The following is a 23,979-nucleotide window of genomic DNA, read 5'->3' as shown; positions in this document are numbered from 1 at the left end:
CAAGGTTGAGAATAGCTGCGCTACGCCACTGTCCTCGTGTTTGAGACCACGCCAAATAATCCATAAAAAAACCAGCAGGAACGAAACAACTGCTCTGACTGAATTTCACAACTAATCACAGAAGAACAGTGTTGAGAGCGCAACAAATGGAGAAGACATAAGTCAGAAGAAGCGTGCGATGTGTCAACCGCCAGTCACAACAACACAACACAACACAACACAACACAACACAACACAGACACACACATCAGCCTGAAGCAACTAGACAAAACACAAACACACAAGATTTATTTCTGACTCACTCACTGCTTTTGACAAACACATGTTTGACTGCAAGTCAGGGGAGGTAAAAGTTGATTTTTCCACTTCAGATACTGCAGTCTATCAGTTCTGTCAACTAAACTGATGATGTTGTTTCCCCAGTGATGTAATGTGTTTTTGATGTTGTTTGATGACAGAGGAGAGCACTCAGAGAGTTGTTGTTGTATGCATTTTACTGTTATGGAAGGAGCTAAATTTCCTTAATTTTGCGGGATCGGCGATGGGCCGATTCTTTTGCTCGTTAAGAAGAGCCGCCGTTAGCGGCAGTTAGCTACAGTTAGCTCTGCAGCAGTACAGTGTGTATGTGCTGCTGCTGCAGGAGGTGTTCACTTAGCGATCTCTGTTTGTTTATAACAAGCACCAGACACTCTGTTTCTTCTTCTACAGTTTGGCATCTAGCTGCCACACTGTATCATCAAATGCTACGCTGCCCCGTGTGGAAGGCACCAGTAATACAACTTTTTTTCTTCCAGATATGATGAACTATTCGATTTTTTTAATTTAATGACTATTCGAATATTCCAAAATCAATGCCCATCCCTAGTTGTATGTATGTTGTACTATAACAAAACCAACGACACTTTATTTATGGTTGCAGTTCTTTTGTTAGCTTGTCCTGTAAATTGTTGCTATTTATTTTAAGTTCAGTATTTAATAACTACCTCAGGCATTGTGATGTCCTTTAGGCTATTTGTTAAAGAAAAATACTGCTGCAGGTCAGGCTTTTTAAAAATCGGTGATCGGTGATCGGCCAGAAAATTGCAATCGTAGCACCCCTAGTTTATATGACATGTAAGTGCTTACATGTGTCAGTTTCTCACATCAGGTTTCTCAACAAGTATGACAGGAATATGCATGACATTTAAGCTTGACACAGTCAGTCTACTAGAATCTGTTAGCTTTCCTAACGTATGCACTTTCCTAATAAGGGAATATCTATTTGCGGTGAAGAATGAGCAGAATAGAAACTTTATAAAAAACACATTCTAACACCCATTTAAGTCGGCAACTCAAGTTTCTAGTCATGGACTGTAAACAATGCTTAACTCTTGCATGACTGTTCTGTAATAGAAATACTCACTCCAATGTTGGTAATCTAGAAATTGAGGATTACTGCTGTTTTTCTGAAAAAGAGCAGCTAAATTATGTATCTTAAAGGGATACTGCAGTCATTTAGTATCACGTCTTTAAATTTGGAGGATTCACAAGAGACAGATTTAACAAAGAATGGCCTGAATTGTATTGTCTAATATGGGTCAAACTCCAAAAATACTGGATCCTACATTTCCCTTAATGCAACTCAATAGTATCTTGTATTAGATCCCCTTGTAAAAGCCCACTTCTTTCAAACTTCACACCTCCTGTTTGTAATGCAGGCTTTCTGTCAAAATGTCTCAAGACCAAGCTGAGCTAGCCTGATGACATCATAATGACATCACCAGGGTCAAACTTTAGACAGCTCCCCCCAAGGAAATATTATATTATGCAGGTTGCACAGAACTTGAGTGATGAGTTAACTTAACTTCATCTGTAAAATCAGTGGAATGGCCCTTTTATTGGAAATTAAGCCTCACAAGCAGCATACAATAAATGTTAAAGGACATTTTATACACACACAATCCTTTCAGTTTAGTGTATTTAACATCTTAAAGAAATGTACTAATGTACTTAAAACCCATATCCGTGATGAGCCACTGAGGAGGTTTATGGGAAACATTGCCCTGGCATATTTCACCCTTTAACAAGGTCACAGAGATGTCCCCATGTGCTTCTCAGCCACAGGGAAAAGTGCCAAGTCAAGAGATCTGTCATCTATAAAAACACACAAGCACATTTTCACAAGCGAGGGGAAGCTGGGTAATCACAGCCCAGCAAGAATGGAGGTCAGTCATCTTAACAAAATTAACACATAAAACAGATGTTTAGAAGTAACGACATTAAAAAACATGACAAACAACTCAGCAACACATTTAAAATCTGAGTTTGCATACAGACAGTCGTGTCCTTTGTGAAGCTGAAATGACATAATGATCCCCAGATAATGCATATGACCACTAAAAATAAAGTTTAAATATGGAAGCTACAGAACAGGCATTGCTTTGTGTGCTTTAATCCGCCAGAAGCCCTCTACTGAGTCAACAAGGATGTTTATAGTTCATCATTATATTGCTGAGTGTACAGGCATGCTCTACTGCGCCATTCAAATCCTTTAGTTTCTTTCCCCAGTTGGTAGAAAGCTCCTCTATTCATGAATTACAGTCTACATAAACATTAAGCTGGCGTGATATGAATGTTTTATAGATAGTAAAGAGGGAAAATGTGAATTGCCCTGCTTTCTGTTCCTCCTTGCTGAAATGCTATTTAGCGCAGTGAATCCTATTATTCCTCTGATAACAATATGCTATTATGCTGACACTCGAGGAAAAAAAAATCTATAATGCAGGATAATAGCTGAAAAATGCCCTAATGTGCTTTATAGTGGAAAATCCCTGCCAGTGACAGGAAATCCACAATGGCGTCACATCTGTCGCTTTCTCACCACACAATGTGGACAGTACATGCTGCAGACGACCTGCCAGGGCAGTAGTTCTCAACCTTTTTGAGTCGCGGCCCCCAATTTAACATGCATGTTGTCCGAGACCCCCGCTCACTGAACAGAATCTCACACGCACAGTTCAGATCACCCAAAAAAGAAGCAAAATGACCAAAAAAGGAAACAAAATGACAAAAAAGACACAAATTGACCACAAAATGATCAAAAAATGATTAAAAAAAAGACAAAAAATGAAAAAAAAGACACAAAATGACCAAAAAAAGAAACAAAATGACCAAAAAAGACACAAAATGACCAAAAAAAGAAACAAAATGACCAAAAAAGACACAAATTGACCACAAAATGATCAAAAAATGATTAAAAAAAGACACAAAATGAAAAAAAGACACAAAATGACCAAAAGCAGAAACAAAATGACCAAAAAAAGACACAAAATGACTAAAAAAAGACACAAAATGACCAAAAAAAAGGAAACAAAATGACCAAAGAAGACACAAATTGACCACAAAATGATAAAAAAAAAGACACAAAATGACACAAAATGACAAAAAAGACACAAAATGACCAAAAAAAGACACAAAATGACCAAAAAAAGAAACAAAATGACCAAAAAAAGACACAAAATGATAATAATAAAAAAAAAAGACACAAAATGACCTAAAAAGACACAAAATGACCAAAAAAAGACACAAAATGACCAAAAAGACTAAAACACATGAACACCTTAACACAGTGGAGACAGAGCTGACTTCCAAAATGATTTGGTGACCCCGAGAAATCATCTCGCGACCCCAACTGGGGAGAGAATAGCTCTGCCAGGGGACGGGCTGTGGTTCGGTCAAAAGATGCGGCTTGTTAAAAGTAATTCAATTTGGCTCAAGTCTGCTCCTGATAAGAAAGATACCTGGAATATTTCCCAGAATGCCTATCACTTATGTGTGCTCAGTCTGTGCCTGGCTGAAAGGACACTGAATCGGTAGACAGAGAGGCAACTGGCCGGAAGATTTGCTGGATCCCAAATTACTCTTTATTTCCTATCTTTTATCCTCAAATCCATCCATCTATTCTTCTCCTCGACTAACTCCACCCTCTTCATCTACGATCAAAACTTCAACCTGGAGTGAAATTAAACAGTGGGCCATTAATTTTAAACTCAATATCAATCTTGTGCAATGTTCGTTTTTTGCAATGTTAACTGATTTGTTAAAAGTCACAATAAAAAGAGGCATACATGTTACACAGTGCCTTTATTTAGGAAGCAAACAGGAATAATAAAAGACTACCACTAACTGCACAAACTGTACCAGCTGTAACTGTGTCATAGCTTTCTCTCTGCTTGGTAATGTACCCTGCAGGTGATCATGAACAAGTCAACCACAAAAACACATGGCCTACGCTTTAAGCCTTTCCAGTGCACAAATACACATGGCTACAGGCACACTCATACATGCACTTCACTGGTATTCACTCCTGCCATTTGTCTGCAGAGAGAGCAAAAAATAAATAAAAGAAGCACTGAGTGAGAAGGATGAGACGAGGCTTTAGTGCAGAGTGCCCTGTGAGGGTCCCAACACAAACAGAAATAAAGAAAGAAGGCAGGAAGGAAGACTTGACTCATCAATTAAACAAGCATCAAGATACCCAATGCCCTAATTTGTTTTTATTTGACACTATAAGGCAGCTATTCTCAACCTTGGGGTCCCGAGATGATTTCTGGGGGTCACCAAATCATTTAGGAAGTCAGCTCTGTCTCCACTGTGTTAAAATGTTAAAGTGTTCATGTGTTTTAGTCTTTTTGGTCATTTTGTTTCCTTTTTTTGGCCATTTTGTGTCTTTTTTTAGTCATTTTGTGTCTTTTTTTGGTCATTTTGTGTCTTTTTTTTTGGTCATTTTGTGTTTTTTTGGTCATTTTGTGTCTTTTTTATCATTTTGTGGTCAATTTGTGTCTGTTTTGGTCATTTTGTTTCCTTTTTTGGTCATTTTGTGTCTTTTTTTAGTCATTTTGTGTCTTTTTTGGTCATTTTGGTTCTTTTTTGGATCCTTTTGTGTCTTTTTTTTGGTCATTTTGTGTCTTTGTTGGTCATTTTGTGTCTTTTTTTGATCACTTTGTGGTCAATTTGTGTCTGTTTTGGTCATTTTGTTTCCTTTTTTGGTCATTTTGTGTCTTTTTTAGTCATTTTGTGTCTTTTTGTGGTAATTTTGTTTCTTTTTTGGGTGATCTGAACTGTGCGTGTGAGATTCTGTTCAGTGAGCGGGGGTCGCGGACAACATGCATGTTAAATTGGGGGTCGCAAAAAGGTTGAGAACTACTGCTATAAGGGATGTAAATAGTGGGAGATATAGTCAAAATCTTATTTTCCTGTATAAGTAGTTTCATATCTCAATAATGATATATATGAGTCCAACAGTTTATATGAAATAACCACAAAGATTATTTTTGTACCCTCCATACTCCACTTAAGAAAAGCAGTGCCTCTATGTAAAGCATCATCATCCAAATGGCGTTAAAATTGTCACACAGGTCACTTTGTTAGCCACTTGTCAATCACAAGGTAGCTCGGCCGTAGTGTTGCATGACAGACCTATCTCCACAGTGCTGTGTCAGTGATAGAGAAAGGTCTTGCTGCACCGATTGTCATTCTGGGATAAAGTACAAAAAAAACCCACTGTGGATTATTTGTATTTCTTTAAACCAGCGGTTCCCAAACTTTTTTAGCCGTGCACCCCCTTCTACGTCCCAACTGGGTTGACGCACCCCCAATCCCCCACACCTTCAAAAAAAAACAAAATGCAATAAGATTTTTTATAGCCATATTAAAGGTGGAGGATGATGACAGGCTCAGGATCAGAGGCAGAAAGCAGATCAGTTGGGAAAATGTTATAATATTTTGAGCTGCGTTGAACAAAAATTGCTGCAAATTTAAATGAGCGTGGAGTGAACACAACCCCGTCATCATAACACAGGTTGGAAAAAAGATACAAGAACAAGAAGATAGCTTCTTCTACGCTTCATTATAAGATCAAAAACAACCAAAAATAGATGCAAAAATGACCAAAGATGACACAAAATTATCAAAATAGACACAAATTGACCAAAAATACATGTAAAAATGACCAAACAACCAAAAAATAGATGCAAAAATGAACAAAAAATGACACAAAATTGAATAGCCTGTATTTATTAATTAATTAATAACACGTCTTTATTGTGTGGGGGTAAAAAATTTAATTGTGTCATTATCAGACCGCCATTACATTTTTCATCTCGCGCACCCCCTAGCAGCAGCTCACGCACCCCCAGGGGTCCACGCACCACACTTTGGGAATCCCTGCTTTAAACCAATCACAATCACAGTGGGCGGTGCTTAGCTGGATATTGCCGCACAGCACCAGCCTTCTACTTTACACCACACATACTTTCATATTTAACATCAATGTGTCCTTTGACACAAACTTATGGTATCCAGGTGCAGCCACACAACAATAACAACATAACAATATTTGCGTGTGCAGGTGTTTCACTGTGTAAATGTGCCGCGTCACAAAGTTAAGCTGTGTCCCAGACAGATCCTCTCCCTCAGGGTAAAAACTGATAAACAGTGAGTCAGGGAAGCTCACAGATTCATGGACACTAAAGGAAGGCTTACTGAAAGACTTCAGCCATCATGATCCCTCAGGGCTAACGTAACAGTACAAATGGCTTTTTCTTACTATTTCTCTAATCTTGAAGGCTTTCCTTTTTCTTTCTTTCTGCACCTAATCTCTCAGAGGACAAATGTTTTCAGTCGAATATTTTTTTTATCTATTCTTGTACAGAACCATTTAAGTGCTTTCTCCCTCCATCATAATCCTCCTAAATGACAACAGGCCATTTCCGTTATGAGCCTCAACTAAGAACTGAGTCTCCTCAGTCACTCAAGTGTTCAGGGACTTGCCTGGGGTGGAGAAGAATTAGAGCGCTAATGAAGGGAGTGTGGAGATCGACTCACTTTGTCTCCTCTTTGCTACACACCTCCTTCCTTCCTACAGTCCCTCATCCCTTTGTCATCCCTTTGCTTGACTAAGTAGTTAAAGTATTTCATGGGACAAGGAACCTAAGATTAAAGAAAATAATGACGGGGGGAAATCGAGCTTGGCCGAGTGTGCTGAGACATTGGCAAATAAAAAAGATGGAGGTGTTTGAAAGCTCACAGGCTGATTGGTATTCTGTGTCAGTGCCAGCAGACGCAGCCAGAGAGAGACAGAACGACAGGAGACAGACTCGACTGATAGCATCGTCTCCTCTCTCTGTAGTGGGTCTCTGCTGATAAAGAGGACTCAGCCAGGCCAGACAAACATGGACTACAATGGGAAGGCTCGTCTGCACACAGTGACCCTCTTGGTATTGACACATGGGGCCTCTGGGTGACTCAGTGCTTTTGTGCAGCCACAGGAGAGCCTCCATGCCAAGCCTGCAGACCTGTGGGAATCTGTTTACAGGCTAGCAATACGGTGATGTCAGCGGTAGCATTTCATCAGCATTTTTGCACTTGAACATTACTTTTTATTGCAAAACTTAACCTGTCTGGGTCTGGTACACTGCAAAAAAGCCGACTTGTATTTTTTGGCCTAAAACAGTGATTTAATTTGGTAAAACTTGGAAATATAAATTATTGACATTTAGGGCAATAATGTAAGTTAGCACAACAAAGGAAGCCAGTTGTCTGCTCAAAAACAAGTTGGTGAGTTGTTGTTACTTATATCTTTAAGTTGGGGTTCACAACAAGGGACAATAGTTCTGCTAACTCTTATTTCTTTGTTGTGAAATTTGGTCATTAGCCAAAGCTAGCGGCTAACTGATGCTAGCGCCTAACTGATGCTAGCGGCGCTGCTTGTAACAGCTACAAGAGTAGCCGTTACCGTATCAATGCTAACTCAAAATTGTGGTCACAACATTAACTCATCACATCACAACAGCACATTGCAGAAGTTAGCAGAAGTAAGGACCTCATAAATCTAGGCATTTTTTCTCGTAGATTTGCCACTCTAATCTCGTAAACATTTTTCTCAAAATATTATTTTCATATGTTTTTTTTACACATTCTGGCAGTATGTAATATCCTCCAATATTCTATCGGGTTGAAATTTGGAATTTGCAAGTATTTCAATGAGTACCCTATTAAGGGTTAAAGTGGTGAATCTGGGAGAAAAAAGTAGCTTTTTTCCCACTTTTTTCTCATAAATCTGCGACTTTTATGCTTGTAGATTTGCCACTTTAATCTAGTAAATTTGCAACTTTTTTCTCGAAATATTACCTGAAGTTACCAAATACAGTTCTTTGCCTGATAAAGGGTTAAGGAAATGCAAAAATAATTAAGATTCATCCTCTGTGGACCTTGAATGTCTTTAGAAAAATATAAAGGCAATCCATATAATAAGGGCACCAAGAAAATGTAATAGCAATTGTTTCTATTTTCTTTTAGAATAAATGATTATATGATAAATAATAAAAAAGAATTGACAGATGAATCGATGATTAAAATAATTTCTCTGCTCAACATACAACAAAGATGGAGGCGGGCAGCTTGGTCACTTTAATTCTCATCCAATCCACTTTATTTATATAGCACAATTTTAGCAAACACAAGGTTTCCAAATTGCTGCACAAACAATAAATAGATAACACAATACAAAGAGATGTAGTAAACAATAGAACAGTAAAATGCAAAAAGATAAAATAAGTTAAAAATGGGATAAAAATAAATGAAATAAAATGTAAAATGTCCTGCCCGCACAAAATAAAATATGCATGTATACAAATAAAAACAAAAAATCATAAAATCAACACTCTCATGCCTACTTTGTTCTATTTCAGCATTTTCTGACCCCTTTAAAATCAGGCCCACAACAACATATTGTATTTAAACATCCGTCCTCTCAGCTCTTTCGGTTTCATGACCTCACCTGACATGAGGTCTCTTGTGATGGAGGACAGGGTTAATGAAATGGGTTAACTAGGGGATGATTTAAAGCCTGTCCAAGCCTATACATCCCTAAGAGCACAGAAGTGACAAAGACAGATCATCTGACCCTGATTCTGTGCTGTACAGCCATCCTAAGTGCATGTTTGGGTGTGCATGTGCTCATGCATGCCAGTGAGTATGCGCACTGTAATTGTGATGAGGAGGAGATAGGCAGGAACTTCAGAGGATCATGTTCATCTTTGCTCCACATCGTTGCTGGATATAATGGCCCATGGTGATCTAGATGGGACGCTTCTCTTTCTACGGCACGGAGAGATGATAAGTATGAAACAAGACTGGAGCTGAAATTAAATTGCTCTGTCTAGACACAAAAAAGGCACAAAAACTGAAGTCATCGCTGCTGTAAAAAATACTGATTAGTGTAAAAAATAATGTGCGAACAATAATTAAGGCAGCAGATTGCTCTTAAATTCACACAAGGAAGACGTTTGGGTTACAAAAACAAAAGTTTTCTATAAGAGGACATGCTGCTTTTTTTGCTATGCTTTCAGAGTTTGCAGCACACACAGCTAAAGTAGACGACTAATCAATACAGCAGCCTGCAGGCAGGGGAGTCCTGTTCCCTCTTCCCTCTTACCAACTACTGTATTTCACTGCAGCAAAAAGGAGCTTTCTGTAAAACATAATCTATGCAGGGCTGGGCGGGTCTGAAGTGTCTCTGCAGAGAGAACAGCTTCATTTAGTCTGATTCTCTTTGTAATGATCGGGAGATTTCTGAAATAGAGACAAAAGAAAAAATAGCACTTGGAATCAAATACCTGGCTGAAATAATGTTGTTGTTTTTTAAATCTGTTGACTAAATCATTCCATTTGCAGCAATCAGCACCCGCTTTCTCTCTTCTCCATCAAGTCAAGCCACCATAAAAACCTGAAACAACAAAGAGACCCTACTGATGGGCTGGAGTCCCTCACCACCACCACCACCAGTCCATCCTGCCGCCCCTCCCTCTTCGCTCTCAATCACAACATCCGCAGCCAAACCCCCCAAACCAGCAACAGCTCAGGAGCAGGAGAGAAAAAACAAAACAAAAGCCTCTCTCACATACAGGAAAAGTGGTCCTGCTGTGTGACTCAACTACAAAGACCAATGACCTTCCCTTCAGGTCATGACACAACACACACATACCAACCACCCAGCAGCCAAACACAAGGACAGACAGGTCCTTATCTATATGCTCAACTGCATCCCTGAGCCTGTTGCTGAGGTCAAAGGTCAACACCACTCAACCTGCAGAGCATCATTCTTTCCTATATATACACTACCGGTCAAAGGTTTTAGAACACCCCAATTTTTCCAGTTTTTTATTGAAATTCAAGCAGTTCAAGTCAAATGAACAGCTTGAAAGGGTACAAAGGTAAGTGGTGAACTGCCAGAGGTAAATAAAAAAAGGTTAGCTTAACCAAAACTGAAAAATAATGTACATTTCAGAAATACAAGTAGGCCTTTTTCAGGGAACAAGAAATGGGTTAACAACTTAACTCTATGGAGTCTTGGGCTATTTTGTCCATTTTTGAATTCTTTTCATGTCTTTGTAAGTCATTTGTGTCTTTATGTGTCTTCTTTGGTCATTTTGTGTCTTTTTTTAGTCCTTTAGTCCAACATAAAATGTGATTTTGAATCTTTATTTTACTTTCAAAACACTATCATGCTCAATAAAGAATTTTAAATGTTGCAAATGTGCATTAATTTCAGAGTACACTGAGACATTAAACTGCATAATTTTCAATTAAATTCTGGAAAAGTTGGTGTGTTCTTAAACATTTGACCAGTAGTGTATATATATATAGTCATTTATAATATACATGGATAGGTATTCACAATGTAATATAAATTGTTTATAGTATATGTATATATATATAATTATTTATAATATTTGTATGTGACTATATTGATTATTCATATATGTATATACTGACCCGTTAAGGGGTAGGACTAGATACGTTTTTTTACTTCTTCCTACCCCCTTTCGAGCTTGCAGAAAGTGTCTGTTTTTTTTTCAAATTTTTTGCTTTTTTGTTTTGTTTTTTATTTATTCATCTATTAATATTCAAGCCTGTTTTTTTATTACCTGTATGTTCGAAATAAAGACAATCAATCAATCAATCAATCAATCAATCAATCAATCAATCAATCAATCAATCAATCAATCAATCAATCAATCAATCAATCAATCCTTCAAACAACATTTAGGGCCCTACTAGGTCTATTACCAAAAGGCATTGAAGGAAGAGCCAAAAAATATCTTTTACAGATATTACTAGCAACAGCAATTAAATGCATTACAATAAGGTGGTTGAAGCCTGACCCCCCAACATATAGTTTGTGGTCTGAAAAAATAAAGGAAATATATGAAATGGAACAAATAACATACTCCTTAAGACTTCAAAAACATATATTCACTAAAAGGTGGAGCCCTGCTATGGGTATACTGATATCATTTTATTTATTTTATTCCATTTTAATTTATATTTTTCTTTGTCATTACAGTCTCTGTATTTTTTTTGATTAACCATAAGTGTATGAAACAGCAGATATGTTGAATATGATTCTGTACACGATTGTGAATTAAATTTAAATAAAAAACTAAGTTAAAAAAAACCCCCAAAAAACAAAAACAACATTTAGGGAACCATAGAATGATTTATAAATGCTTCAGATAACCACAATGACGTTAAAGGACAATGTTCTTAAGTAGGATATACATTTCTTAAATTACCTAAGTGTTGTTAAACCTGATTTGGCTTCATTTTCACGGCTGGCTGCCATCCATGCGACACCACAAGCTGCCAAACACAGTTTCATCTCTAATAAAAGCTTTGTAAGTGATTGATTCAACAGCTGTTCTGTATGATCCACTTTGAAGAAATACACAGAATCTGTTATGTTTTACCAACATGCACCAATTTCCACAATGCACTCTACAGTCTGCACAATAGCTGAGCTCAGACACAATACATTCTCAGCAGGAATCGATGCATAATTCCCACTTCACTCTGGGGAGGGATCATAGGGGAAGATGGGGAGGGTGGAGCGCCACAGGGTAAGAGGAGGGGGATGGTGGGCTCATGGTGCACCGAAAAAAGGGAGCAACACCAGCTCATGGGATATTGATTTTGCTCCTCCATCCGTGTTTACTGCCCTCCTTCAAACTAATGTAAAAGAGGAGCATGCAGGAGGAGAAGGAGGAGAAGTGGGGAGAGAAAACTGTAATGTATCCTTTCTCCTCAGATTGATTTACAACCACAGCTGCTCTCTTTCCTGATTGTTATCCCTGAATTGGAGACCTGGTCAAACACACCAGGGTGAACTGAGCATTTTTTTTTTAAAGTTAATAAATGTTAAAAGAGTATTCAAGCTTTGCTAATCCTTTTATTCAATGTTGATTCACCACCTCAAAGAAAAACACAAGATGTGTTCTGACTAACACACGGAGAAGAATGTATGGTAAATGTAGCTGGAGGTGTCACTCCTCAGCTCCAACACTGTAAAAAAGCCATCTTGTATTTTTTGGCCTAAAACAGTGATTTAAGTTGGTAAAACTGGGAAATATAAATTATTGACATTTAGGGCAATAATGTAAGTTAGCACAACAAAGGAAGCCAGTTGTCTGCTCAAAAACAAGTTTGTGAGTTGTTGTTACTTATATCTTTAAGTTGGGGTTCAAAACAAGGGACAAACTCTTATTTCTTTGTTGTGAAATGCGGGAAATTGGTGAAATTCAGTCATTAGCGAAAGCTAGCGGCTAACTGATGCCAGCGGCTAACTGATGCTAGCGGCTAACTGATGCTAGCGGCGCTGCTTGTTACAGCTACAACAGTAGCCATTAGCGTATCAATGCTAACTCAAAATTGTGGTGGCAACATTAGCTGACATTTCATAGCGGTGTTACAATTGTGCCAATTCAGCACATTGCAGAAGTTAGCAGAAGAAAGGATTAAAAGTTATTACAATGTGTAAATTATAAATTAGTACAACTTACAGTTGAGTTGGCAGAAATCTGAATTCAGAGTTAAGCAAACTCAAAAACAAAACTGTAAATATTTAGTTTAATTGTCCAACTTAAAATTTTATCAAAGTTTGTTGCCTTGAAATTTTGAGTTCACCCAACTTTTCTTTTTTTGCAGTGAATATATTCTGGTTGCGCTGTTTCTTACTGTATAAGACACAGGAAGGTTGACAACCAGTGTGACTTTGACAGGTCGTTCAATGGTCCTCATAATTCACTCTGAAGGAGGTCAAGTAAAGCAACAGCTTCACACCCTCATCACTGGTGCCTGATGACCGAGTGGTCACATGGTATTAACTTAATTTATGCAGAAACAGTGTAGAAAATCCCAAAGGAAATGGACTGACAGCAGATCAATCATCTAGAGGAGAGTCAAAGTGTGATGTTGCTACTTGTGAATTTGACGGCTGGCTCTTGAGAATAAGGATCTTCAGGGCATTTTTTTTGTGCACTAGACCAAACTGTCGGCAAGCAAAAAACAATTTCAGCGTTATCTGGTTCCATTTTTCCAAGTGTCTGCTTTTGCCATGATCTTGTAATATGTTATTGGCTTAGTTTCATACCTTTAAAGGTATACTATGCAGGGTTTTTCTAATAACAATTTATAGACATATACAAAAAGACAAAAAGACTGGAAGCAGGGGCAGACAACTGGTCTTACTCTGTCTATAGGTGAAAAAATCCACCTACCAGAAACTCTGCAACTCATGAGTTATATCAAGTTTATTGTTTATTATGCTAAGCTATGATAAATTAAGGTAAGCTAATAGAGAGTAGTGTCGATCTTCCCAGCTAACTCTCAGCAAGAGAGTGAATAAATGTAATTCCTAAAATGATAAACACTTAAATGGAAAGATTAGCAATTAAGACAAACAACAACACTATGTGGGATTATTTCCTGTTACAAAATGCACACATTAATATTAAATCACTTAACTGGAGGCTAACAAAATGAAATCAGATTTCAGAGAAATGTTAAGTGTTCCTACACCGCAAAAAAAGAAAAGTTGGGTGAACTCAAAATTTCAAGGCAACAAACTTTGATAAAAATTGTAAGTTGGACAATTAAACTAAATATTTAAAGTTTTGTTTTTGAGTTTGCTCAACTCTGAATTCAGATTTTACAATTACAATTTTACATTGTAATAACTTTTAATCCTTACTTCTGCTAACTTCTGCAATGTGCTGAATTGGCACGATTGTAACGCCGCTCTGAAATGTCAGCTAATGTTGCGACCACAATTTTGAGTTAGCATTGATACGCTAATGGCTACTCTTGTAGCTGTAACAAGCAGCGCCGCTAGCATCAGTTAGCCACTAGCTTTCGCTAATGAATTTCACCGCTTTCCTGCATTTCACAACAAAGAAATAAGAGTTAGCAGAACTATTGTCCCTTGTTGTGAACCCCAACTTAAAGATATAAACAACTCACAAACTTGTTTTTGAGCAGACAACTGGCTTCCTTTGTTGTGCTAACTTACATTATTGCCCTAAATGTCAATAATTTATATTTCCAAGTTTTACCAACTTAAATCACTGTTTTAGGCAAAAAAATACAAATGGGCTTTTTTGCAGTGTAGTGCTTGGTGCATGTCCCAGTAATCACTTTTCTGATTCTGGGTATTTGCCTGGTGGATGTAAGGGAACAATGGTTCCTGGATGAAGGGGTTGCATTAATCCAGGAGTAGCTGAACCACTATGGGTGACAATGACAGTGACACTACTTCAGGAGTGCTGAAATGTGATTATGTATAAAATGTGCTAGCTATCAAAAATAATTTGAATAATTTTTCCATGTGAATTGCTGACAACAATTAGTCCGATTGCTAAACAAAGTCACAGCACATCCTGTTTACTTCATTGGCTATGTACAGCTAGTTCAATGGAAGCAAATACTGTGAGTCATGAATGCGGAAAGTGTGCAGACACTACCAAGAACAGCGATGACTGCACAGCTGCAGGGAACATAAAAACACAGTCTTGAAGATTCATGCTGACCTGATGCATCATGACTGAATCTTTCTTTTCAGGTATTTCAAGTTACAATGAGAAGAACTTGATGTAAATTTCTTTTGGCATCTTTTTTATCCTAAAGCCTTGAGAAGAGAACAGAACTGACCTGCGAACTGCCTATTCTCAACTTCATCATGAATGTCAATTCTTCTGCAGCCTTGTCTTTTAAAAGAACTCAACGGATGAGTCACCACAGTAGCTAGAATGACTAACTTATTTTTCACACTCCTCTTCAAATCTGTGAGATGTGGAGATATTCAAATAAAAAAAACCTTTATTCTTTGTATGGGACACTCAATAGCCTCATTAATTAGAGAGACTAAGAGAGATTAGAGTCTAAGACATAATAATTAGTGAGTCCGTTTCAAGAAAAATGATTTAATGGAACAAAAGAAATAATCCTAGCATAAAATGACTTTACGACTAATAGGCTGTTCTTCAAGTACTCTAAATCTACCCTGCTGTCAGTGTGATGAAAACATGACATGTAAGCCATATGAACACCCTGCTCTTCCCACTCTGGAGTGGAGGCATTCTCTTCCTTCAGCCTCCCACTGTGTCCTATGTGAGGTTGATCTGCCCAGAGACAGCACTAACAAGCCAGAACCACGGGGTAATGGTGTCTCCGTCACTGCTTAGGCAGCTATCCAGAGACATACAGTGCATACACACACAGGGATTCAAGGAATGAGAGAGTGATGGGGCCAGCAGGCAGAAAGAGAGAGAGAGAGAGAGAGAGAGAGAGAGAGAGAGAGAGAGAGACGGGTATGGAGGCTGAGTAAAAGAGCTGGGTGAAGGGAAAATATACACTGCAAAAAAGCCAACTTGTATTTTTTGGCTTAAAAACAGTGATTTAAGTTGGTAAAACTTGGAAATATAAATTATTGATATTTAGGGCAATAATGTAAGTTAGCACAACAAAGGAAGCCAGTTGTCTGCTCAAAAACAAGTTGGTGAGTTGTTGTTACTTATATCTTAAAGTTGGGGTTCCCAACAAGGGACAATAGTTCTGCTAACTCTTATTTCTTTGTTGTGAAATTCGGTCATTAGCGAAAGCTAGTGGCTAACTGATGTTAGCGGCTAACTGATGCTAGCGGCGCTGCTTGTTCCAGCTACAAGAGTAGCCATTAGCGTATCAATGCTAACTCAAAATTGTGGTCGCAACATTAGCTGACATTTCATAGCGGCGTTACAATCGTGCCAATTCAGCACATTGCAGAAGTAAGGATTAAAAGTTATTATAATGTTAAATTATAAGTTAGTACAACTTACAGTTGAGTTGACAAAAATCTGAATTCAGAGTTGAGCAAACTCAAAAACAAAACTTAAAATATTTAGTCTAATTGTCCAACTTAAAATTTTATCACGCTTTAACACGCTCTTGGCATCCAATATCTTCTTGGGCCCGGCAGATATATGCAGCTTCTCCTGAAGAATGCAATGTGCAAATCATAAGAGAAACATTGCACTGATAAACAGCACCGCCTTTAAATTTACTTGCAAAAGGTTAAGGATCAACAAGAAATCAACTCATATTAAGGCAATTTGAGTTTCCAGTTGGAGTTTTGGTCTACACCATTGATAAATGAACATTTTAATGTAAAAATATGTATATCATTTTTTATGTCTCAGCCACGGGGAGCTCCTGCAGGCAGCCTAAAGAGCCACATGAGGCTCTGGAGCCACAGGTTGGTCACCCCTGCCCTATACAGACATTTTTGGGGTTTGTGTGTGTGTGTGTGTGTGTGTGTGTGTGTGTGTGTGTGCTCCCTACTAGTCTAGTTCCCCACCAGCTGGGACTTGGACTGAGGGCAGATAACCAGTTCATATGGAACATATGTGTATCCACAGAACATATGCAAACACTGCAGAAATACACAAGCAAATCTGGCCAACTTGCATATACACACCTGCACACATTAGCATAAAGAAATCAATGACAAATACATGCTAAACTCAATATCTGGTAAAACAAATTAGGTTAAGGTTTTTGAGAAAAATAAACACTGACTGGATGAAACAGATGATACAATCTCCTCTAATCTACTGTGGTTAGATTGTAATAGATGTTTGGTCTTTTACAAGAATACCAAGAGTTAGCCAGAGATGCTTTGGCCACTCAGTCCCAGAAGCAATTTCAATTTCCATTTGTAGTTCCCATGGCCTTTCATAATGCAACTCTCAATTGTACACAGCTGGACTAGATGTGATGTTATTATTGTGGCAGGTTTGCGCTCTGCCATTCAGTCTCATATTCATAAAAGTACGACAGAGAGATAGGAGGCAGGACGGTGTGTTTTTCTGTGGAAGTAATATCACCTCCGGAAAATGTTCCCTCTGTCAAGCGAAAGCAAGGACAGAGAGACAGAAAGATGGACAGACAGGCAGGTGGGGAAGCAGAGAATACAATGGGTCTAGATGTTAACTAATGACAGATGACAAACAAGAGCACTACTAATGAAACAGTTGACACTTTTAGTGCTATGAAAATTAAAGTTTTACTACACAGGATTTACAAATTTTAATAACGAGGCACAAAGCACCATACTGTATGTTAGGTGACTACATGATCCAGATCCATGATCTGATACTAAAAAGATCCAGCTACTGGTATAGCATGCACCTCCACCCTCCTGGTTATAGTGATATACACTACCGGTCAAAAGAACACCCCAATTTTTCCAGTTTTTTATTGAAATTCAAGCAGTTCAAGTCAAATGAACAGCTTGAAAGGGTACAAATGTAAGTGGTGAACTGCCAGAGGTAAATAAAAAAGGTAAGCTTAACCAAAACTGAAAAATAATGTACATTTCAGAATTATACAAGTAGGCCTTTTTCAGGGAACAAGAAATGGGTTAACAACTTAACTCTATGGAGTCTCGGGCTATTTTGTCCATTTTTGAATTATTTTCATGTCTTTGTAAGTAATTTTGTGTCTTTTTTTGGTCATTTTGTGTCTTTTTTAGTCATTTTGTGTATTTTGGTGTCTTTTTTTAGTCCTTTAGTCCAACATGAAATGTGATTTTGAATCTTTTTTTACTTTCAAAACACTATCATGCTCAATAAAGATTTGTAAATGTTGCAAATGTGCATTCATTTCAGAGTACACTGAGACATTAAACTGCATAATTTTCAGTTAAATTCTGGAAAAGTTGGTGTGTTCTAAAACTTTTGACCAGTAGTGTATATAGTGATATATAGGTCTGTATCTCAAAGTTTATAGGGAATATGATTTGTCCTTTGGAGTCTAAATACTTTGTTTTTTATCACACTTTCTCCCTAATTCCCTCTCCTACACAGCCCATATTTTCTGCTTCTTTCTCTTCTCTGTCTCATCATATTCCTCCCCATCATCCGCCACATCACGCATCATCCAGTAATCCATAAGTGTGAGGTATCAGCTGGACAGTGCTCTGCTGCCGGCTGTATGAGGCTGTCGCTTTCTTTTAACATGCTGCTGTGAGCCGCATAAAGATCATTCTGATTCTGCATGCAAGTCAAAACAAAATGCTCAACTAGTCAAGCAGTGGAATAAAAGGGCATGAGGAAGAAAGTGGGAGATGCAAATATATAGCCATGCATGCATAATGCATCATAGGCTGAGTATGTCGTGTAATCACGTTTTTTTTATTTTGTGTATTTGGCTATACATAATGAGCCAACTGTTCAAGAAATGCCTGCTGATGGAGTCCAATGTTAGATCTCTGACATGACTTAAAATGGGAATTAATCTTTTCCCACACTGTAACAAATTGCTGTAAGAAAACAGCCAAATTGTGACAGTAACATACTGTTTTCCATTAAAAAATTATACTGTAGAAAACAATGCATTCTGGGCAATATTTGTAGGTAGCTTGCCGGTTCCCATAAAATATATGATATATATATATATGTGATATTTTCTAATTCTCTTCTTGTACACATTTTTTAATGGCTGCATTTTACTTAACTAACTCATTCAGTATATGATATATTAAAATTACTGAGGTTACAGTGAAGACAGCGCTTAATTCGTAGTAATTGGCTTTCAGACAGTAATATGCTCTATTTACAAAAAATGACTGCATTGTATACTGCAACAATATTGCAACTAGCTTCAGCACTATACTGTGTTTTAGTCTACTGTAAAAATAAATGAAATGCAGGATTTTACTGTAATTCAGTATGTGGTTTTATCACAGTACCATAGTGTAAAGTAGATAACAGTAAGGGAACTATAAAATTAACAGTAGAATACTGGCAACCCTGCTGCCAGTATTTTACTGTTAATGTACAAGACAATTGTTTACAGTGCATTTTTTGTAAAGCAAAGATTATGAATACAAGTTAAGTTTTTTCTAATGCATTATGTATTGTTTTTTTTCTTTATTTTACATATTGCATATACATGGTTAACGCGAAACGGTTAAAGTGTTAAAGTCAAAACTACATCAAGTTAACCTATGTAACATATGTGTTAATATAAGTTAATTACGTTACATAACTAAAAACAACAACAACAACAACAACAACTTTTGGGGTGCATTCCAATACACTACCATACTATTTAGTATGCCAGGAAAATATTTACTTTGTCCCAATACATATTGTCAAATGCAGTATGTCAAATATACCAGTGTGTCCGACTGTACATTTTGCAGCACGTAAGCTAGTATTCTTTTTTGGCAATTCTGACCGTCAATCCTCTGCACAGCATATACGAGAATATGAGCTAGAAGGTCAGAGTTCCTGGCACAGTCTTATAAGGAAGTAGTTCTCAACCTTTTTTGAGTCGCGACCCCCAATTTAACATGCATGTTGTCCGCGACCCCCGCTCACTGAACAGAATCTCACCTGCACAGTTCAGATCACCCAAAAAAAGAAACAAAATGACCACTAAAGACACAAAATGACCAAAAAAGACACAAAATGACCAGAAAAAGGAAACAAAATGACCAAACAAGACTCATAATGACCAAAAAAGACACAAAATGACCATAAAAAGGAAACAAAATGACCAAAAAAAGACTCAAAATGACCAAAAAAGACACAAAATGACCAAGAAGACACAAAATGACCCAAAAAAGACAAAAAATTACAAAAAAACAGACACAAAATGACAAAAAAAACAACACAAAATGACCAAAAATGTTGTGTTCAAAATGATTTGGCGACCCCCAGAAATCATCTCACGACCCCAATTGGGGTCCCAACCCCAAGGTTGAGAATAGCTGTTATAAGGAAGTAGAATGTTCCAGTTTTATGCATACTGTATACAACAGTACAAACTTTGTAAGGGCAGCATTACGTACTTAAAGCAAAAGGATGTATGCTTCTCTGCACATAGAGTTTGTCACTCTTTATACTAAGTCACCTGAATTCTCCCTTGCTTTGGTCATAATAACTACCACTAGGGGTCGCAGCCTAAAAGTAAATGTAGATCGATGTTGTATGGAGTTGTATTTTGGGAGAGGACAGTCTCATTATTGGATATGGTTGCACTCTTGAACTCAATAAATAAAAACAACTTAAACACATACCCAGAATATTCAAGAGATTATTAACCCTTTATCAGGCGAAGAACCGTATTTGGTAACTTCAGTTTATATCCAAAATGGTAATATTTCGAGAAAAAGGTTTCAAATTTACTAGATTAAAGTGGCAAATCTACGAGAAAAAAAGTCGCAGATTTAAGAGATTTAAAGTGGCGGAAAAAAACAACTTTTTTCTTGCAGATTCACCACCAAATCTCATAAATCTGTGCATTTTTTTCTCGTAGATTTGCCACTTTAATCTCATACATTTTTTTCTCAAAATATTACCCCCCTCTACACATTCCACAGTCCACATTCTGGCAGTATGTAATATTCTCCAATATTCTCTAGGGTTGAAATTTAGAATTTGCAAGTATTTCAATGAGTGCCCTAATAAGGGTTAAAGAATGACAATACTCCTTTCCTTAATTTAATTAATACGTTTTTTCCGACATGGAATTAGACATGGCTTAGAAGAGGAAAAACAATATATTTTATAACCTCTCAAGTATTTTCTTGAAACTGACCGACTTTTCTATTATACCAATCTGCCTTTGGGCTATGATTAGAGATGACCCTGTGTAATAAATGATGAGAATGACAGTTGATGAAAGTTGGCAGCAAGGATCAAATGTCCCTCACACACATGTGCAAAAACGTAGCCTTCAGCTCCTTCTCTTGACTCTAGCATTTCCATAAGCGACCTTGAGTTCTGAGCCCTGTCAGCATCCGCCTCTTGTTACAATGCATGCATTAATCACTGAATGTATAAACACAGCCAGTATGTATTATTCCGGCTTGATCACACAGCACCATTTTCCGCTTTAAATCTTTGGCATGCTTACTTCCAAAGTTGTCAATACACAGATAATGCATCCAACTGCACAGATACAGGAGTAGATATGTGCATAATTTAAAAATCTCCATATTTACAGTAAGTATTCATGTCCTTGTATCTTTAGAAATTCTTCCCTGAAATCCTTATCTTGATATTTAAATCAGTGGACAACTGAGCGAGCCACCACACGAACTGTTGTGGACAACTCTGAAGATCCAATTACTTAGAGATTTCTGAGAAAAATATCTTGGCAAAACACCAAGACTCCCAGAAGAGTTCCCTGAAAGTAATGACTGTTGCTATGCACACACAGGGTAGGAATCTTGAAACAATGAAAGCCAGTGGTGTGGGAGGTGGAGTGGGGTGTTATTGTGAAGGCTACTTGCAGAGTCCTGAGCTTGCAAAACAGATATTTGCCATATCCAGTGCTGTTTCCTACAGATTCACTGCACGTTAACAGCATAAATTATTCACTTTTAATGATAACTTATTCATGCCATGGAACCTATAGAATTATCGGAATAGGCACCGTTATACACCCACAACTAGAGGATTTAAACTAAATTACATTAAATAGGCTATATATTAAACTATGCCGGGTACCCTGAAGACCACACACCAACCCCTGCTGGTTCCCACTCCCCAATCTGACCCCACAGATACCCGCTGTGTGCATATTAACGCAACAAACAAGCGAAAACTCGTTCAGCGTAATTAGAGGGACACGCGCTGTGGCGATGCAGCTGATACACCTGCCCGCAGTGCGCTTGCCACGCCGAAGTGTGCAAAAAGCAACAGAAGCCCGTTGTCTCACCTCCTGTAATTGCTCCAACTCCTTCCTGAGAGTGTCCTGCTCGATCTCCAGGTCTGCATACCTCTGCTTCAGCGCCTGGTTCTCCTCCAGGACAACAAGACCGCACTCCGCAGCCCTGATCTTCTCCCGGTTCGCCTCGGCCAGTTCTTGGGTGAGCCGCTCCACCTCGGCCCGGTACTGATCCACCGATTCCCCGCAGACTCCATCGGCGGCCATCGCCCCTGTCTCTCTGACTCTCAGCCTGTCCCCCTGGTCGGTCTGCGGTTCCCCCCACCGTCTCTCCACCGGTTTGGACGGAGCCAAAAAGGCGGGCGGAGGCTGAGAGATGCTGGATATCCGCCCCCCTCTCCTGAGAGAGCCACAGCAGTCAGGAAACACAAAATCAAAATACGGATAATTAGATTTCTCTCCACAGCAACCTAACAACAGATATCACTGAAAGGTCCATGTAGATAGATGATAGATGAAGCCCTGCGACTTCAAATCAGGTCAGTGTCTTCTGTGTGACACTCAGCAAAACAGAGAGCAGCATTTCTGCTTATTCATGGGTGCAAGGGCGCCACCTGTCCTCTGATGTGAGACATAACATGCAAACCCCCCCTTCCCCCCCTCCATAGACACCTGCATTTGTGCAAGATAGACGGTCCTGCCTACTTTTTTTTTTTTTAAGTATACACTACTGGTCAAAAGTTTTAGAACACACCAACTTTTATTGGAAAGATAAAATTTAATTGAAAATGATGCAGTTTAATGTCTCAGTCTACTCTGAAATTAATGCACATTTAAAATTCTTTATTGAGCATGATAGTGTTTTGAAAATAAAAAAAAAAATTCAAAAACACATTTTATGTTGAACTAAAGGACCAAAAAAAGACACAAAATGACAAAAAAGGACACCAAAATCCACAAAATGACTTACAAAGACATGAAAAGAATTCAAAAATGGACAAAATAGCCCAAGACTCCATAGAGTTAAGTTATTAACCCATTTCTTGTTCCCTGAAAAAAGGCCTACTTGTATCATTCTGAAATGTACATTATCTTTCAGTTTTGGTTAACCTTACCTTTTTTTATTTACCTCTGGCAGTTCACCACTTACCTTTGTACCCTTTCAAGTTGTTCATTTGACTTGAACTGCTTGAATTTCAATAAAAAATGGAAAAATTGGGGTGTTCTTTTGACCGGTAGTGTATCTTTATTAGTAATTATGTTTCACAACTTATTCACATACAACATTTTCTCTTTTTTTGAACTCTTTGACTTTCCAAATGGACTTTATTACTGTGCAATATTTCTTGGCAGTGTGCAATAATTTGTGCAATAAATTGTCCTTCAATGTGCAATATATTTATGAACACTAAAATAGCATCATGGCAAATTGAATTGAAGACTGTGCACCTTACCTCCCTTTCTTGCCTATGTTTACATTATATCTACATTTACTTGCCTAAGTAGGTGTATGTTTATGTTTATATTGTATATCTTTTATGTATTTTATTTATTGTCACACTGCTTTCTGGAGTCAGCTCTTAAATTGATTGATTGATTGATTGATTGATTGATTGTCTTTATTTCGAACATGCAGGCAATAAAAAAACAAGTTTAAATATTAATAGATGAATAAATAAAAAACAAAACAAAAAGCAAAAAAATTGAAAAAAAACCCCAGACACTTTCTGCAAGCTCCAAGGGGGTAGGAAGAAGTAAAAAAAAACGTATCTAGTCCTACCCCTTAACGGGTCAGTATAAACATATATGAATAATCGATATAGTCACATACAAATATTATAAATAATTATATATATACATATACTATAAACAATTTATCTTACACTGTGAATACCTATACATGTATATTGTGAATTACTATATATATATAAATATTATAAACATAAA

General features: G+C 37.7%; 1 protein-coding gene across 2 annotated transcripts in view; it reads right to left on the bottom strand.

The window, feature by feature from the left end:
• bicd1a (bicaudal D homolog 1a) overlaps window positions 1-22,682 on the bottom strand; it is a 65,678-nt gene extending 42,996 nt beyond the window's left edge. For both annotated transcript variants that reach the window (XM_059335187.1, XM_059335188.1), the window contains exon 1: window positions 22,084-22,682. In XM_059335187.1, the coding sequence (XP_059191170.1) occupies window positions 22,084-22,299 (216 nt within the window). In that variant the 5' untranslated portion in view covers window positions 22,300-22,682. The remainder of the gene's footprint in view (window positions 1-22,083) is intronic.
• Window positions 22,683-23,979: the final 1,297 nt, after the last annotated feature.

This window comes from Centropristis striata, chromosome 6 (assembly GCF_030273125.1).
Source record: "Centropristis striata isolate RG_2023a ecotype Rhode Island chromosome 6, C.striata_1.0, whole genome shotgun sequence".
NCBI lineage: Eukaryota > Metazoa > Chordata > Actinopteri > Perciformes > Serranidae > Centropristis > Centropristis striata.
Note: the sequence above shows the minus strand (reverse complement) of the source record. Positions and strands in the feature narration are given on the sequence as shown.